The 20,428-nt window shown below is 38.7% G+C and overlaps 1 protein-coding gene across 6 annotated transcripts in view; it reads right to left on the reverse strand.

Annotated features, from left to right (window-relative positions):
- ATXN10 (ataxin 10) overlaps positions 1-20,428 on the reverse strand; it is a 124,949-nt gene that overhangs the window by 27,150 nt on the left and 77,371 nt on the right. For 4 of the 6 annotated variants that reach the window (XM_048046886.2, XM_048046884.2, XM_048046887.2 and 1 more), the window contains one exon: positions 15,414-15,503. The exons of the other annotated variants lie outside the window; for them this stretch is intronic. In XM_048046886.2, coding sequence (XP_047902843.1) covers positions 15,414-15,503 — 90 coding nt within the window. The remainder of the gene's footprint in view (positions 1-15,413; positions 15,504-20,428) is intronic. 6 annotated transcript variants of the gene reach the window in all.

Here is a 20,428-nt window from a genome sequence, read left to right on the forward strand (position 1 = left end):
CACTCTATTATCACAGTATCACAGTATCACAGATTTCTAGGTTGGAAGAGACCTCAAGATCATCGAGTCCAACCTCCGACCTAACACTAAGTACTCCACTAAACCATATCGCTAAGCTCTACATCTAAACGTCTTTTAAAGACCTCCAGGGATGGTGACTCCACCACCTCCCTGGGCAGCCCATTCCAATGCTTAATAACCCTTTCGGTAAAGAAGTACTTCCTAACATCCAACCTAAAACTCCCCTGTCGCAACTTTCACCCATTCCCCCTCGTCCTGTCACCAGGCACGTAGGAGAACAGACCAACCCCCACCTCTTTACAGCCTCCTTTAAGGTAACTGTAGAGAGCAATAAGGTCGCCCCTGAGCCTCCTCTTCTCCAGGCTGAACAAGCCCAGCTCCCTCAGCCGCTCCTCGTAAGACTTGTTCTCCAGACCCCTCACCAGCTTGGTCGCCCTTCTCTGGACTCGCTCGAGCACGTCCATGTCCTTCCTGTAGCGAGGGGCCCAAAACTGAACACAGTACTCGAGGTGCGGCCTCACCAGAGCCGAGTACAGGGGCACAATCACTTCCCTAGACCTGCTGGCCACACTGCTTCTTATGCAGGCCAGGATGCTGTTGGCCTTCTTGGCCACCTGGGCACACTGCTGGCTCATATTCAGCCGACTATCAACCAATACTCCCAGGTCCCTCTCGGCCAGGCAGCTTTCCAGCCACTCATCTCCCAGCCTGTAGCTCTGCTTGGGGTTGTTGCGCCCCAGGTGCAGGACCCGGCACTTGGCCTTGTTGAACTTCATACAGTTGACCTCAGCCCGTCGCTCCAGCCTATCCAGATCCTCCTGCAGAGCCTTCCTGCCCTCGAGCAGATCGACACACGCACTTAGCTTGGTGTCATCTGCAAACTTACTGAGGGTGCACTGGACGCCCTCATCCAGATCATCGATAAAGATATTAAAGAGCACCGGCCCCAGTACCGAGCCCTGGGGGACACCACTAGTGACCGGCCTCCAACCAGATTTGACTCCATTCACCACAACTCTCTGGGCCCGGCTATCCAGCCAGTTTCTAACCCAGCGAAGCGTACGCCAGTCCAAGCCCCGAGCAGCCAGTTTCTTGAGGAGAATGATGTGGGGAACTGTGTCAAAAGCCTTACTGAGGTCAAGGTAAACCACATCCACAGCCTTTCCCTCATCCACCAAGCGCGTCACTTGGTCATAGAAGGAGATCAGGTTCGTCAAGCAGGACCTGCCTTTCATAAACCCATGCTGACTGGGCCTGATCGCCTGCTTGCCCTGCAAGTGCCGCGTGATGACCCTCAAGATAATCTGCTCCATGAGCTTTCCTGGCACTGAGGTCAAACTGACAGGCCTATAGTTCCCCGGGTCTGCCCTGCAGCCCTTCTTATAGATGGGCGTCACATTGGCTAGCCGCCAGTCAACTGGGACCTCCCCCGATAGCCAGGACTTCCGATAAATGATGGTAAGCGGCTCGGCCAGCTCCTCCGCCAGTTCTTTCAGTACCCTCGGGTGCATCCCATCTGGCCCCATCGACTTGCGCACATCCAAGCTCCGTAGCAGGTCGCCAACCATTTCCTCATGGATAGCGAAGGCCACATCCTGCTCCCCATCCCCTTCCACCAGCTCAAGGCACTGGGTATCCAGAGAACAACCGGTATTGCCGCTAAAGACTGAGGCAAAGGCAGCATTAAGCACCTCAGCCTTTTCCTCATCCTTAGTAACTAGGTTTCCCCTCGCATCCAGTAAAGGATGGAGATTCTCCTTAGTCCTCCGTTTCGCGTTGATATATTTGTAAAAGGATTTTTTGTTGTCTTTAACGGCAGTAGCCAGGTTGAGCTCCAGATGAGCTTTGGCCTTTCTAATTTTCTCCCTGCACAGCCTCGCTACATCCTTGTAGTCCTCCTCAGTGGCCCGCCCTTTTTTCCAAAGATTATAAACCCTCTTTTTTCTGCTAAGCACAAGCCGCAACTCTCTGTTGAGCCAGGCCGGTCTTCTTCCACGCCGGCTCGTCTTTGGACACGTGGGGACGGACCGCTCCTGTGCCATCACGATTTCCTTCTTGAGGAGCGCCCAGCCTTCCTGGAATCCTCTGCCCTTCAGAACCACCTCCCAAGGGACTCGGCCAACCAGCGTCCTGAGCAGCTCAAAGTCAGCCCTCCGGAAGTCCAATACAGCAGTTTTACTGGTCCCCTTCCTGGCCTCGCCAAGAATAGAGAACTCTACCATTTCGTGGTCACTCTGCCCAAGACAGTTTCCGACCACCACATCTCCCACCAGTCCTTCTCTGTTTGTGAAGAGAAGGTCTAGCGGGGCACCACCCCTGGTAGGTTCGGTGACCAGCTGCGTCAGGAAGCTATCTCCCACGCTCTCCAGAAACCTCCTAGACTGCTTTCTCTGTGCCGTGTTGTGTTTCCAGGATATGTCCGGGAAGTTGAAGTCCCCCACGAGGACAAGCGCCGACGATTTTGCAACTTCTGTCAGTTGCCTATAAAACTCCTCATCCGTCTCCTCATCCTGGTTCGGCGGTCTATAACAGACCCCGACCAGGAAGCTAGCCTTGCCGGCCTTCCCGTGGATCCTAACCCACAGGGATTCAACCTTATCATTCCCAGCCTGGAGTTCCACAACATCAACATCAAAAGATTCTCTAATGTAGAGAGCCACGCCACCACCCCCTCTGTGCTGCCTGTCCCTCCTGAAGAGCCGATAGCCAGGCATTGCAGCACTCCAGTCGTGGGAGCGGTCCCACTATGTCTCCGTGATGGCAACCAAGTCGTAGCCTGCCTGCTGCACCATGGCTTCCAGCTCCTCCTGTTTGTTACCCATGCTGCGTGCATTAGTGTGGATGCACTTCAGCTGGGCCATCGCCTTCTTCCCCGGCCTAGCCATCGTTTCCCCCGGCACAGCTCCAACAAGCCTTGTTTGAGCCCCGTCCCTCTTCTTACCTAGTTTAAAGCGCTCTCTATGAGTCCCGCCAGCTCCTGGCCTAGGATCCGTTTTCCCTTTGGAGATAGGGACCCATCTGGGGCCATCAGGCCGGGTGCCGAGAAAAGCTCCCCATGGTGAAAAAACCCAAAATTTCTGTGCTGTCATATTACTCATGACAACTTTGGTACTTCACGTCTCCCACGACAGCCTGCATACCTGCTTTGGTGCTACACTCTCTCAGTATTTCAATTGCTCCTTGAAACCCAGTTCAGCTGAAATAACCCTGAAAACTGCCAACTGCTTACAACTTTGAGTAGAAATGGAAAAGAAGCCAAAACAATTCAAATTCATACCTGTACTCTCTTGATTAATACATACCCTCACTGAGGCCACATGTCATCACTTTCTCCCATTAACACAGTATTCTGAAACTCCCAACATTAGGGATCAAAACACTTCCTCAGAACTGTTTGAATTCAGCAAGCAAAAATAAATACCAGATACACTATGCTCCAACAATGACTTTAGTAGTGTCCAGGATTACTTGACATTCTCTTTTTATTTCAGATTGAACCAAGGGTTTAAAAAAAATCAGTGTCACACATATAAACTAATCTGTGGCAAAGATATCAACACAATACTCAAATGATGAAAATAACACGTGGAAATAAATCCAGGATTATTTCAAAACATATAATGAATCGTGCTTGTGATTGCTGCATTTCATGGTAAATTTCTGCAGCTAAATACAACAGCATGTCATACTGAATTGCAATGTTTGGAGCGCACTGACAGACATAAGACTAGAAGCAAAGTACTACCACCCAAGTGGTGGCAATTTCCCATAATAACACACCCCAGAGTTTCCTATTGCAATTATGAAATGACTTTAGTAGTAAAAAAATGTTTTAAGGAACTGTAAAGAGTAAGTTCAGCATATTTATATCATCCCAAACTTCACAGCCAAGAAGTGGGGGAAAAAAAGGAAAACAGGAGAAAGCTAGTAGGCTTGAAAATTGAAAACAGCACAAAGACATTATTAATGATATTTACTATTCTGTTTCCACATTCCCTTGTATGCAGGGCTTACAAGATTTTAGTGATGAGTCAAAGAACAAACCACCAATTTTCTACTATGTGTGTAAACGATGTGCACTCTATTACATGCAAGTGTAAAGCTATCTTTGATGGCAATTATATTTTCACTAGGTTAAAGCATAGTAAAATAAAGCAAGTGTTTCAGGAAAGGACTGTAAAATACCTTTCTATAACTCTACAGAGACTGTAAATGGTAGATTGCAGGACTCAACTGATTACTAAAGGCAGAAGACAGTTCAATGGTGTTTGCTGTTTGTGTTTTAAATCAGACCAGCCAAGGAAGCCTTCAGAAGACTTACAATGTGACACAACTTCATTTCTTAATACTACAGGACAGAATACTTCTGACTGAACAATGCCAACCCTACCCATCATTTTGTAAGAAATGTTACTTTTTCCAATAAACATATAAATAACAGAATTATGTTTTTTCTTTCCAAAAGAAAAAAAAAAAAAAAAAAACAGATCTTGCAATTACAGTAATTGCTTTGTTTCAGGACTACAAGCTGTGGTCTCAAATTTCTGCAAGGCAGTAAGTACAGCCTGCTGGGGACAGCTTGAAAGGAAATCAATGCAGGTGCCTAAGTCTGAAGTTGTGGGGAAGGAAGTTTCAGAGTTTCAGATCTACAGTGTTTGGCTGAGACTGTTTTATATCTTCTTCCCAATGACTAACTTTATTTCCATATGTTACCTTCACGTCACAGTGTGTTCTTCATCCAAAACAGAACAGGTGGCACATCTTTTCAAACAAAGCAAAGCAAGAACGCTTTCTTTCATTTTTCAAAAAATAAATTGGCTTCTTTTTTATCTTACAAGCCAATACAAAGTATCAGTTCTGTCTTAGTACTTCCACTTAAAGGTCTTCCATTTCTTCCAAGAAATTTTATAACCAAATTCATCATTTTTTCATTTATTTATTCAATGCGTAGTACACAAACCCCAACAACTTTTACTGCAACAATCAGTAAAGGTAAGAGAATGTTGAAATGTTCTGCTTAACTTCATAACAAGGACTAGGTCATCTTTTAAGGATGATCCAACATCCTGCTCTTTTCAATCCTCTTTCACAAGCTCTGAAAACTCAGCTACCAGTTTCTTCCCCCAACCTTGAACAGAAATTAAAACCTATCACATTTGTTTCACACATAGCAATAACAGACTGACTGACAAGTGCTGCAGTTCACATATTAACTTTTTATGCCTCTTTCTGCAATTGTGCTTTTGTAGAAAGCACCTACTGCAAAGTAAAACAAACTGTTTGTAAGCAGTGTCAAAAATAAGAAGTGTTATCATAAATTAAATGACTATAAAATGAACAGAGTGACCTTTGGTGCAGTGTTTACAAGGCAGACAATTTATTCTTTCATGACTGAAATAATGCCACAAACTACTTCAGCAACATTTTTGCTGGGAAAACTAGTCATACAATTTACAAATAAAAAACGCTTTTGCTTAAGAACACTGCCTGATGAAGATCACTCTCTTGAAAACAGAGTATTTGAGACAGCCTAAATGATTTCTTACACATTGAAACCAAATATCAAAAGAAACCAGAAAACTTTCACTGAAGTATTTAAGAGATTTCATGATTTTAATACAAGGGAAAGGTGTGGCATGAAAAAAACACTTTTCAACAGAAAAAGTGTTAAAACACATTAAGAGAGGCTTTATTCAAGTTAACAATAAGTAACAGGATGAGTATATTCTTCTCGTGGCATGGCACCCTGTGAAAAAAACAACGACTTTCAACAAGTATTATTTTGCAAATTTGATTTTTAGCATTTATTTCTCAACAGTTGTTTTATATAAACTAGTCACTTAATGAGAAGTAGGGACACAAAGGTGTTTTGCACTGCTAACCTACTGTGGTGTGGCTAGCAGTACTACATGCAAATAAGAAAGTGAAAATATCAATGTATGAGAACATGACAAAGCAGCTTTTTCTGTCATTTAAGGGAAAAATATTAACCTAAGGTTTCTAAACTAGTAATAGTTGCGTTAAAGTGTAATTCTTTACGAGCTTAACTAAATATGTGGGGGAAAACCCTCTATGAGCATACTATTCAAGCATTTAATGTTCCTCACATTTTAGAATAAAAAGGTTTTGCTTTGGAGTCTTTTCTTTGTAGCTCGTATACAAACATATCCTCCAGCATTTTGCTAATAACGGTATTTCATTTTTAACTGAAAAATGAATCTGAATGTTGATCCTTTAGTTACTGTTCATCATTTTTGATACATGCAACATCTTTTGCTAACCTAACTGCAGCTTAAACTGCTAGAGAATTTTCCCATTGACAAACACTACACTGCGCAATTCTGATGGCATAAAGTTTTTATAACTTTTCCATTATAGTTTTGGAAAGTCCCAAATTATCAATGGCAAACCACAAAAGGATTCAGAAAGTAAACTAAATTGTACTCTGTATAATAGTTAGCACTTGGACCTTTCCAACAGTTCTGTTAACTGTACCACTTTTACAAACTTCTACAAACAATACATAAGAGCAGAGTAAAATCCTTATATCTTACAGTACACTCTTGTGACAGCTGAGGAAATCAGCTATCAAATGACATGGTCCACTTGCTTCATAGCTCATCTAAACTGCATACTAAAATGCCACTACAAACTCTGTATGGCTGTCCCCCAAAGCACCCTTTGACAAACAGATAAATGCAACACTCAAACTTCCTGCAGGGTGAGAGCTATCTGTGTTTTCAGACCTATTTTAAAGAAAAACAAGCTACTGAAAAGGTTAGAAAATACAGAATGCCACAGTCGTTAATAGAGGAGCAGGGTATAGCAGCTTCAAAACCATGTTCTGTAATTCAAGAGACCTAGAAATGAACTAATAAGTTGTCAAATGTTTACCTGCAAAGAACTTGATTTCAAGTGAGTGCCTCGATTTTAGATGGCTCAAGCCAATGAGACCTGAGGTCTAGTTCCTCCTACTGTGATCAAAACAACTACAAGAATCATTACAGAAGATGTAGAACATTGGGTAGAAGAAAGAGAAAGAATCATCAATTGTTAGCTAAACAATATACTAGTGAAATCTGAAGGCTCCAACAAACTTGGCTTGTTCCAGCTCATTTCAGCAGAGTTTCTAATTGCATTAGAAGAAGATACAGGGTACCAGGCTTCAGCACTGGCTTGTGGCTGCCCAGTTTGTCTACTGTTAGGGTGGTCCCTGAGTGGCTGCTGACTCATGACAACTAACACTCCTCTAGACAACATTTGGGACTGGTTGGGTATACAGCACAGGCCTTGGACTCTTCCCAGCGAGCGGTATGGGAAAGGCAGTTCTGTGATTTAATTTTGGTGCGGAAAGACTGAGGTGGACGTGCCCTAAAAGGACAGTTCTTTCATGTGGATGTGAGCCATGCCGCATTTGGCAACTTGCCCTCAAGGTTAGAAATGGTCCCTAACACATTTTATTTACTGTATCTGCTAGGGACTAGCCCAGACCTCACATGACATTGACTGTATTTCTTTGCTGACAATCCTGACTTATGGAAAGTCAAATGATTATTCACTACATTTACCTGAAATTCTGAGAATATGCATTTTCCTTTAACGATTCAGCAACCGTAACCTTTGCACAGGATCAGAATCTCTTATTAAGATAAATTTAGCCACCTTCTTGAGATTAAGATCAACTTCACATTTAGTAAAGAACCCTGATGTTGTGATTTATACATCTAAAAAAGCCATATATTTAGTATGTATGATATACAATAACTCAGGTATGCATGCTCTAGCACTAGATTTCATGTTGAAAGCTTGCTAATGCCTCAGGCTCTTCAACGAGATGATACATGAAGCTGTACATAAGTAGACTACATACCAGTTTCTTAATTTACCTCTAAATTACAACTATCAGAGTTTTTTTCAAGTGTTTGTGTCTAAATTTCTTGCAGTCTGGTAATAACAACTGCAGGTACTGTGAAAGTAAAATTCCCAGCTTCTAGCTGAATTCATGCATCTGTGATGAACAGAATTCTATTTTTTTGCAAATGAATTTGTAATGGTGTTGTTCAAATTGTTTTAACAAGTCTATAATAAATACATCCTTCAAAACAGACAATTTAAGTAAAAATATCTTGTAAAACAAGGTATATATATCCACAGGCAGAAAGCAAATTGTATACAAAACTTAAAATATTTTCTTTAGTTTTATTTATATTCTTATTTCCTTTCCCCTCTTGCAACAAATCATGAACTTCACTACAGGTTTGTATCTATGAAATCAAGACTGCAGATTCTATCTGAAATCTAGAAAGACCTCTTCAAGGTAGCTTCATTACTCTACATTAAATGTATATATATAAATAAAACACACACAGCTATTACAGCTTCTTGAAATGAAATACACATATGCACAGGAAGTCTTCCTAACAAAGTCCATGAAAGAAAAAAATGCTATCTCATGAATGGAGCCAGAGGGTCCATTTCAATAGCTGAAATGTGTTTAAAAAATAAAATAGTGCAAAGACAGATAAGAAATGATTCTTTTTGAATTCTTAAGGTCTACAAATCACTATACATTCTTTTTCTGGGGGGGTTATTTTGTTGGTTGATGCTTGTTTTTTGTTTTCATTTTAAGAACAAAGAAAACATCTATAGGATTTTATTAATAAACACTTTTCTTTGAAGTTGATTTTCAAAGGGACAGGTCGACACTTTTATAGAAAAGCCTGAAGGAGTAGGTTGACAGTAATGGTGGGTCAGAAGGTGAGAGCAGAAAAAGCACTGAATCAGAACACTGAAAAAGAACTGAATCAGCTGCCACCAGTCCGGTCTGTCATGGGGGCATTAAAAATTACATTTTTACTTTATAAATGAAAAAAGCATTTTTTAAGCTTTTCTCAGCAGCTGCAAATTCTAAAAGCACTTTAAAGAAATGCATGAAATAGTGAGGTGCTCATATGAAACTATGACTCAAAACCTGGAAATAAAAGAAGGGACTCCCAACCACCAAATTCTCCAGTTGCACTGCAAGTTCCAGAAGAACTGGCAGTAGTGAATGTCCTCTTAAACTGCATCAACTTCTCATGACTGGAGCTGTGGGGAGCTGGCATAACTGAGGGCACTAATTAGACCTCATTGGAAACACACCATTACATTAACATCTTAAGTTCAAGGGAACATAAGCTAGACCTAAGTTCAAGGGAACTTATCAGTTCTATTACTAATTTTCACTCAATTATTTCCATTTTTGTTGCAGGCAAAACACTACATTTCTGTTTATTATTTTTTGTTACTACAGTGTAGAACAACTGCCTGAAATAAATCCTGGAATATTCCTGAATCAAAATGCAAAATCTTAACTTTCCTTGACCTACAGGGTGAAAGAACTTTAGAAAAGCTAGAAATTGTTCTAAAAAAAAAAAAAAAAAGGAAAAAATTTGGAGGTAAACGTTGCAGTACCATTACTACAACTGAACAGAAATGTCACCAACTTCAGTATGAATTCACTGAACTCCATAATTATGCTTTAGAACAGTAATTTCTAGACCAAAATCTGATCCTTTCTTACTTTGTCACAGAAAAAAAAAAAGTAAGCAACTCAAATATTTATTTTGTGAATAATACAAAAACTTTGATTTTCTAAAGATAAAGCTAATCCACATCTTAACTGCAATTTCACTATTTTGAAATATCAGTCAGATTGTAATAACGTAAAATAGTAAAAATAGTCTGAATATACCACCTAAATAGTTACTGGACTGAAATGAAAAATACTGGATATTTTTACTTCAGAGATAGTCAACAATCTAGCAGTTTTTGTTACACTTAAAAGCAGAAAAACTATATTCCTGAAGTTATACAAGCAGAATGAATCTCTAACTCAAAATACTGCAACAACATTGGTTATATCCGTAAAGATTCCAAACAGAACATTTACATTGATTGCTTTGTTCCTCAGAAAACTGTCCTCAGAGGATAATCATTTCCATGATTTGCACTGTATCTAAATTGCACAGTAAAATACATACAGTGCTTGCGACTTGCATAGTTTTTGGCATTTGCAGTTTGCAAAGTACAGATGATTTGTAAAGTAAGAATTTTCAGCCTCTGTAAATTCACATAATTTATGTTCATATTTTTTTCTTATTTTCATATATTTTTTTCAGTGATTATTAGTTTTTGCTTTTCACATCACTAAGACTGCCCCATAGATCATTTTGAGAGATGACCCAAAACAGCGTCTTTCCACCAATGCAAAAAGAGCTAACAAGGTACACAGAACTTACTCTGTATTTCCCTTTGAACTTAGTAAAGCATCTTTTTCCCAGATACAGACCAAAAGTTATGATTTTTACTTAAGAAATTAGTCTCATATTTAGAAATTTATTTCACAGCATGTACTGAGAAATACAATCTAAACACCACTTGTGGGAAGATCAGTAATCAAGTACATATAATAATGCAATTAGTTTCAAACAGAAATATGCATCGCCTTCCATATTTTTCAAGGCACACACATGGTAGTAGATTGCAGCAATTGATGAGTCTGGGGTGAGGAGAATGTATATTTATGCATATGTTTATGTATTATACACACACATACTTGTGTATACATACACGTATAAATTATACGGATTACAGACATAGAATCAGAAATTGGCTAATTTCTATTGATTATCAATTTCCTTATCCCCTAAAATTATGGAAAATGCCTTGTTTCAAAAATAGGAAAAATACACAGTAAAACGGGAACACCATTTTGATAGGTTATATCTGCGATTTTGGAAACAAACTGTTACAAGCACGAGTGAGTAGTCAACTTACACACAAAACTAGAGCTCTCTTCTGTACTTCTTCAGATTACTAATTTTTTTCATCTAGCAAGACATTTATGATAACCCACAAGAATGGTTATGTAATAGTTACTATATTGAACTTTAAACTTGCTTTATTTTGCAAAGAATGATTTTTGGCTCAAACCATCCCTTAATCATGTATCAAAACTGCCAACAATTTGTATACGTATTTTAGCCGTTTGGAACCTTCACATGCACATTTGTTTTCTCTCAATTCCCAATCAGTGGCAAAAAAAAAAATGTGCATTCAGAATTTGAGACTGTGAACATGCATTTGAAAATTTAGCAAGTCAGTCTTGGAGACAAGGACGGTCTGGGCATCCCATGTTTGTATTACAAGTTCTCTTTTCCAAGCAGATGCATTGCTGCTAGAGGTGGGTAAACAGGTGTGCAATACTGTTGTCTGTTCGGTCGCATCATCTCGTTCAGTCCATTATCAACAAACACTTAACCTTTTCCTATTCAGTAATAAACTTACTTGCAAGAAAAAAATGCCATTTGAGTCATGGTTGTTTTCTTGGATTAGAGAAGGAATGTATGACAGAAGCAGTCCATCAGGATGTGTGATGGAAGCAGTCTGTGTTGTGGCATTTTCCAATGAGAACATGTGGAGAGATGACTGCAGAAACCTTACTCTAATCAACTGAAGCTTAAATCAAGCCCTTATCTTGGCTTTTACAAATCCAGCTCATTCTGCATTTCACAAATAGCAGCAGATTAATTCAATACCTTGGTGCTCTGAATGTCAGTGCAGATCACTTGACAAAGTATTTTGGCATAGCTCGCACTCCTGTACTACCTACATACAGACAGTGATCCACTCAAGAAACTTAAATAAAAATCAATAGGTTTTCCAGTGCAATTAATAGATCTTTGGTCAGTATCCCTCAATGACCTTTCAAAATCCTTCCAGTAAACCACTTCTGCCATAACAATATGAACAGGTCTGACTGACTGCACATATGATGTGTGAACTTGGAGACATGAAACTCTAAATATGCAAATGTTAAATAATGAGTATATTTTTTTTTTATCTTTGCCACTTCTTCACGAAAGCATCCAGGGTCTTTTTGATTAAAGAATATTTTTTTTTAAAACACGCAGTCAGTGCAAATTGCCAAAATAAAAATACCAAAAGACTGTGTAAAGGGAATATTAAGGCCATTCTGCAAAACTCAGAGAGAAGATCCTTGCTATCTATGAAGTCACTGAGCAACGTGACAATTAAAATACTTGATCAAAATCTCCTTAAAGACTATGACAAGTTTTCCTCTGCTCACTAGTTCTACCACCACATAGAAAAAAGAAGGCATGAAAAGCTAGCTTTCTTCCAGTTCTTGGCTGTTGATAGCAAGGATATTAGATAATCTATAGCTAATAAAAGGATGCCAAAGTAATCACCACTGTTATTTTAATGTTATCAGAACCCTTTAATAATATCAGGGCTCTTCAGATAGATAGCCCTGCATTTCAAACAGAAAGGTAACTGAATGGAATCCTGAAAACAAGACCAGAACAGATAGCACCTTTGCCTACATGGACATGTGCATCTTCCTTTCCAGTCCCCCTCCCTCCTCCCTACATGCAAATGAACAGCAGCACATGTTCACCTAGTGAAGATACTACTTAACACGATCTGTGACACTGTACTATGGAAATATCTCTCAAATGTCTAGTTTAAAAGAGCAAAACATGAACACAGAGAATACTGAATGCCAACTAGGATGATGCTTAAAAACACTTTGGTGCAGCAATGTTTTACTAAATCTATAGCAATGGACAAGGAAGGACTTTTGCTTTCACAATGTTCACTTGTAACCTTCCCTCCTCAAAATTATATATTCGTATTTATTATGATTTCCTAAGAAATCTCTTTATTTATCAGATTTGACAAGCATTTCCCAAGTTGCCATCTATTCACAGTTGTAGTATGCGCTTCTTTTAACTTTGAAAGAACACCCTTCACAGGTTACCTGCATCTCAAATACTAGAACTGCATATTTAACAGAGCAGCACTAGCTCAGCACCACAGGGGCAGCTCTCTGCACTCCCTGCTTCTATCAATTATATCACCACAGAGAATTTGCGGTGCTACTAACCTGTTGAGGGATGCAAGAGACAAACAGCAAGTTTGTTGCCTGCAAGTAGTTGTGGGTCACTCTGTCTTTCCATTCCCACTGCCCCCAGCCCCACAGGGGTCAGGAAACCCACTTTGACAGGAGTTTGTTTGTTTCTCTTTTCCTTCTTATATAAGTATGATCTTATGAGTGTAAATTTACAGCTGTTAATCACAGTCTCCCCTTCTTGCTGCAGAAATGATAAAAACAAAACAGAATTAGGTTTTTGGCTGCCCATGTGCTACAGGAATAATATAACACTGATGTCACACCAGTGTATCAACTCATTTCAACAAGTAGCAAAACCAAAACACTTTTCTGTTCTTTAATATTTCTCAAGTGTTAGCTATGATCAACAGATTCAAATCGTAAATACTGCAATAGACACATATAAAAGGATGTGGAGTGCATAAACTCCTCAAGTGGCCAGAATGAAGAATTTTTATACTGTTTTTGACTTCCAAAGATTAGAAATAAAATTTTACCAGAACACAACACATACAGCACATAGGCTGTTAGTGTAATTGCTCATCTGGTGGGAGGGAAAAGCAGCCTTTACTACTATTTTATCTTGTACCCTTTAAATTTATCTTATTGCTTCCACCTGCAAAGCACAATAAATGTAGCAAGTCAAGTCACTAAGTCATTTAATGGACCCAAATTGTTTACGGAGAATTTGTGAGCTGTTTTTCAGGTCTGATACCAATATTTTTCCTTTTACAAATCTGAATGATGTAGGAACTGTACAGAAAATTTTGGTCCAAAATAACAAGAAAAGTCAAGCTTCAGTATCCAGATATATCACTCTCTTCAATAAGTGAAGTATCTATATTTGAGAAAATAATTAGAAGCCTGGTAACAAATAAGTGAAAATGAAACTATCTGGGACGGTTTATGTTGGAAAGGCTGCACAATTTCAACAGACCCATTTCCTCTATGCCCTAACATGATCATGACATGCTGAAAAAAATAGGCTTAACACTCAGCCAGGTAGATTCTCACTGTCTAGGAGAGCACACACACTAAAAGCACTTAAAAAAAAAACCCTTAAAGTAAAAAAAAAAAAAGAAAAAAGGGTGTTTTCCCCCCACAGTCTTTCCTTCTGCAGCCTTTAATAAGGCTATTCAAGTACTTTGTTCTCTTTGAGCACCAGCATCACTAAAATTCATTCAAATATTGCCATGCTGAACAGCAAGGAGCAGAACACTCTAGAACTACAATTCAGAACAAACAGCATCACCTAACGGCAGAAATTCAAAATTGCAGGTTACAGACTGCATTTTCCTTTCTCTTCCCCAAGAAAAACAGGGTAAGAGGGGGAAAAAAAAAATAAATGCTCGGTTTCTTCCTAAAGACTAGGTGCTCTGATTTGGCCTCATGTGTTTCAACAGAAGTTTCAGCAAACAATTTTCTGGGCTGGCAAGAGAAGGTATACTGGTTAAAGACAAACAGGCAAAGAGAACTGAAGGCTCACAGCTGCTTTTTTGAGAAGGCAAAGCCAGGCTCAAGTCTTCAAGACATTACAGCTCTAGAGAATCTGATGAAAGGCTGCAACAGGAGTCCTTTTGTACACATTTGGTACAGATGTACAAAGGCACAAAAGTCTCCATGTGCTCTTTACACTGAATGTTGCACGGAGAACCACTAAAACCAACAGTTACTGCAGCAAATTCATCACAAAATGTGATCTATCACATATGTCATGCTCCATTTCCCTACTGAAACTATTTCATTGGTGCTTCCAACATATGAACTGAACTAACAGATTACAAGTCATGCTGATCAAATCTCAGCATCCAAGAAAACAAGAAAGCCTCTTTTTTTTGCTTGCAGCTATGTTTACAAACTTTAGGATTGTCATAAAAAATAGAAGCTGAGAAACTTCAGTATCTCATAATACCCCAAACTGTAGTAACTATCCAGGAAACAGATTAAAAGATGACTGATTCTTGTGGCTCACAGATAATTAAAACAGCAAACACATCTTCTTGTAAATGCAAAGGAAGAGAAAGTTGTATTTATCCAAAGGGAACATATTCAACACTCAAAGCATTATATCATCATCCCATTGTGAAGTCTGGTAAACTTTAAAAAAAAAGTTATATGTGTGATGACAGTCAAGAAAAAACACGGGGAAATACAAAGTTCATGCTGAGGTTAGAACAATGAAAAACAACACAAAACTAATGAAATTCCCTGTTATAGTAATGGAAAATATATGTCACTCATATCCGACACCAATAAAACTGGAAAGAATTTGGATTAACAGTTCAAATCTGAGCTAGAGAAAAAGTATTAAAAAAGGTAAATATTCTTCCACAGATGGTGGTCTTGCCCCCAGCAATCAATAATATGTGCAAAAAGCAGGAAGCACATATTAACTCCTTTCCTGCAATACAAGGCACTGTAAGTCTTTTGAACCTACTTTTTGTATTATGTTAGCCACATCAGAAGGTGGTGATTTTAGTAACAGTTTTCCCAACATTGAGTATCCCAACCAAATTCCATTCTTCACCTAGGAAAGAAGAAGAAACATTGCTGGCTGATACATTGCTCTTCACTTAGCTCTGAGTGGTATATGGAACAAAAAAAAAAATAAAAAAAAAATTGAAAAGAAAACAACCAACCTCTTTTTTAATACTGCAAATACTTCACAAGCTACTATAATTTTAACATTCCATGATGTCTTGCTAAAGCATCTGAATCCATACTTGGAGAAGTAAAAAACAAGTTGTCATGACTTCCATACTCATTCTCTAGAACTTAGGACACATCACCTCTTATTTTCATTGTCTCAAAATATAAACCTGGAAAATGAAATGATCAGGCTGATCGAGACAGCTGAAAAAAGTAAAGACATTTTCTGATTTCAGTGGACTTTAAACCAGGGCATTTGCTCAAAAGATGCCGAGGCTATTCTTGAAGACAGAGTATGGCTGTAAAGCCCAAGAGAACACTCATTTGTGTCATAATGAGGGTAAAAGTAATACACTGTAGGAACTGCCTGCAAAATCCAAGGACATCTTATTATAAACCACACATTATACAGGTATGCTGATTTATTCTGGTTTTACAGAGACGATTCCAGGCAACAATGACTGCCACACAGTGCACATTCCAGGTAAGTATTATACCAGGCCGTTCTATAAACCAAGTCTAAAAAGCCTGTAACAGAATGAAATGCTCTCCAGCAAACACTGAATTTAATTCATGTCTGCCACGTGCCTTATGAATATCACTCAGCCTACTAGACTGAGAAATAAGTTGTAGGAACTTCTGAGAATTCTTCCTTATAAAGGTCAATATCTTTTTAGATTTTGGTCTGCATTAAAATGAGTCCACAAACTACTTGTCTTGAACAGGCACATTAAATATCAATGTTATATATGCAGCTTCAAGCACTTGGAATAAGTGCTTATTATAACTGCTTGAAAAAAGTATGGAAACAACTGTTTGACTACGGCACACTGAGCTTTCACTTTAAAAGAGTCCTGTGCTGCACCACTATAGTAATAAGGTTCAACACTAAACAGGGTTCAAAAATAGAACAGGTCAACAGGCCTAGAAGTTGGTACTGACTGTTTAGAAATGTATGCAGAGTCATCTTGTTTCAATTTTGAATCTCAGAAGACATCTAGCCATTTTACTCTTTTCTATTATTTCTGTGCACTAAAATTAATTGCTTTGATTTAAACTTCTAGAGCAATCCAACATCTTAATTTAAAACACTATGAACATCAAAAGAACAATCCTCCTTGCACAATGTTTCTTTTACTCCATAACATCCAAGTTCTGTTCTTGCTTCTGGCAAATGTATGTTGCATAAAACCATTATTCAACAGCCACATTCACATAGCCAGAAGAAAATCTAGATTACGTTTGTGTATATTTGATGTTTGGTCAGAGTCTCAGCCTATGATTCTTGAGAACATAATATATGGATTGATCTTTATACTCCTTTACCTGTTAGATGATTAGAGTAATCCTCCACATGAAGCAGGCCAATGATAATCAGTACTAGAAAGGAAATAGGGTACTCTGCATATGCCAACCTTCACCTGATCATTGAGGATATCCAGACAATCAATATGTGAAGATGTGCGTACATAGTATACAATTTATATACTAACTGGAAAGTGTTTAAAATAAAAACTAAGAAAAAACAACAAAAATAGATTATGAGCTATTAAAGTTATCTTTAATATGAAAATGTGACTGCACCTAGTGCACCTGAGTTATTTGCAAGAGAAGTTTCAATGCACTATATGATCAAGGCTTCAAGTGTAATGGGTCAAAATGTACAAGTCACAAGGAGCCACTGGATCAATCGCCAAACATTGGTGGAGGGGAGTGGGGAGTAGGGACAGGACATGATTGAACATTAACTTGTTGCCTATATAGGGGCAACATAACAGAACAGAGCATTGTATTAGTCTCTAACAACAAATGAAAGACATTTGCATAAACAGAATTCAGCACTTTATAAACTATACTGCATGAGGCATGCATCTCTGATCTCAGGGAATAAACACCAACACTTTATTGCTCATGTTGTTCCACCACTTAGAGATCTCTTTTTTTTTTTTAATTACTTTTTTTAGACAGTCTCCAGCACGTGGATGAAAATCTTTAGTGGATTTGGCACTTCACTAAGACTTTCTGATTGGGATAAGAGCTGAAGACTAACATAAAATCCATACATGTATAGGACTAGAAACAGTTACATTATATGTTGCAACAGATACTTTAAAGACCCTCAAACTTTCTACTGGTGGTATCTCAATACTATGTAGGCACATAGCTCATTTCCATAGCAAAACCTAGGCTTTTAAAGCACTTGTGTGAGAAAATTGATTTTAAGCTTTAATGATGACTTTTACAGTGCTATAGCTAGACAAAACTTAGTTAAAGGGCTCAGTCCTGCAGCACCCTGAACATTCTTTTAGCAAAGCCTCGAAACATACGGATAGCTACAATACCAGAATGGTCCCATCCAAACATTTCAGTCAGTGAAACTCTGCATATTTTTACAGTTAAGCATGCAACAGTTCACCACTTTACAGAGTTCAGATCCAAAAGACTCCTCTTTTCTTTGCTCAACTTTAAACCAAGAAATGCTTCAATTTTAGGAATGTTTTACATTAGGAAAAAACAAACACACTGATTTCTTCCTTTAGAAATTATGTATCAGCAGTTTAATTCTATTCTCCCTCTCTCAACACTGTATGTAGATAAATGTGGGATGATCTTCGTTGTAAGTAACTCCAAATACTCCCATGCCATGCCGGGAGGAATATAATTACTTAAAATAGTTAAGTTAAACCTGAACAACTGTAACAGATAAGCACATACAATCTTCAAGACAAACTCAGGTGAGAAAGCCGTTTGTAAAAATAAAGCAAGATATTAGTCTTCAGTTCGAAACCTTCTATTTTATAGTCACTACAGCAAAAGAACTAAGTTAAGAACCTGAATGGTGACAATTTGATCTATGAATACTGGCATCTTTTTCTAATTGCATTCTAACTGGATTCACTGCACACCCTGCCCCAGCAAAGGAGAGAAAGGAAAACTGAATTCCAAACAAGACAAATCTTGTTCATATTTTCAGGCAGAACAGTCTTCAAATTAAGGGACAAGTCTTATATAAAACAATTTGGCTTAAATGTATATTAAAAAAATCCAGGTTATGTTAAACGGCATCCAAATCTTTTACTTGTTACTTTGGTTAAGACTAATGTAAACTGTAGAAGCTTTTTTTTTTCCTTTTCTCACAAAAAAAAAACCCAAAACTTCCTTTCTCACTGTTGCATTGAGAAAAGAAGAAAAAAAATATATTAGCAGAACTATTGCTGTCACCTCAAATAATAAACAGGCCTGTCAAAAAAATTTCCCTCATAAATTGTTCACCTTATTAGAATGATACCATTTAGGTAAGAAGGTGCCAGTCAGATACCAAAGACAACTCCATATTTTCTCCTACAGAAACAACTGAATAACATTACCAATAAAACACATTCTGAAATCAATATCCTATCAGCGTGTCCATCAGCATCCCAATTAACCAAAATGTTCTTGGCATAAGGATATGGATTGCTTTCCTTCCTTCTAAAGTGATCAGTTTGTGTCACATTGATTAAGAGACATCTCGAAATCATACCGATGCAGATTCACCAGTCTGCAGGGGACAGAGATCTCTCAGTGGGTATCAAATTGGCCCAGCATATTAACTTTACTACTAGACAAAGTAAGCAAGTAGTAATAAACTATCATATCGGTAATGACAGTGAAAGACATCAAAGCCAGCACAACCAGATTACAGCTCCAAACCCAAGCTAACTGCTTTGTTCTTACTAAGTTAGGCTTAACCTTGCATTCAGAAACACCACGATTTTTCCCTTCAGGATCTCTCTCAAAAGGTAACTGTACAGAATGGTCTCATCATGCTGCTGTTCTGCCAGCTGGCTGCTTCACCTTTGCAATGAACACAGCCCCTGTCTCACATTTAGTTTATTCCAGACAACTTTGCATCCCTCAGTGACGGTTTTCACTGGACAGAAACCCTAGGCGATTCAGATTCCCCCGTTTGATCTCAGATGTAACAGTGAACTAGAGTTGAAGAGTGAATAAAGATGGCAATTAAACTTTGTTAATCCTTCTACTTCTTTTCAGTTCCCTATTTACTAACTCCAGCAAGGTTATGTGATTGAAGTCTAGGCAATTCCTCTCCTTTTATAAAAGAAGAAGGAGGAAGGAGGGAAGAGGGAAGAGGGAAGAGGAAGGAAACAATGTAGAGTAATGTCTACATTATTCTGTTCATTATTCAAGAACTGATGACATTTACTACTAAATGAAATCAGTTATATTAAACAAGTCATACTGCATAAACATCTAACAATATAAACAACACTTTAGGGAAAGTTAATAAGGTTGTTCAGAGCAGTATCACAATAGGGAACAAAATTAGTCATCTGAAAATAAATGCCTAAGGCATCCCTCCGAGTAAACAGCACAGATTATGTCCACATGGCAACACTGAGGTGCTCAGAAGGCAAAACAAATGAATTTTCACTTTTCCTTTTGACAGCTTCATTCATCAACCACCAGCCAAAACTCCACTCCTTGGTCAGCCTGAGAGTTCACCTCCTTCCTTCCTATATATTTAATTAAATGCATCTTTGTGAAAGAAGCACTGTAGTGGGTTTACGTGGCAAGGTTTTGGTAGCAGGGGGCCATAGCGGTGTTTTTTTGTGAGAAAGATCTAGAAGTTGCCCCATGTTTGGTAAGGGCCCCACTGCTGGCCAGAGCTGAGCCAATAAGTGATGTTGTTTTGCACCTCTGTGAGAGCATATTTAAGACAGGGAAAAAAAAAAAAAAAACAAAAAAAACGCTGCGCCACACAGCAGCTGGGAGAGTGAGAGGAGTGAGGAACAGCCTCGC

The sequence above is a fragment of the Anser cygnoides genome, chromosome 1 (genome assembly GCF_040182565.1).
Source record: "Anser cygnoides isolate HZ-2024a breed goose chromosome 1, Taihu_goose_T2T_genome, whole genome shotgun sequence".
Classification (NCBI taxonomy): domain Eukaryota; kingdom Metazoa; phylum Chordata; class Aves; order Anseriformes; family Anatidae; genus Anser; species Anser cygnoides.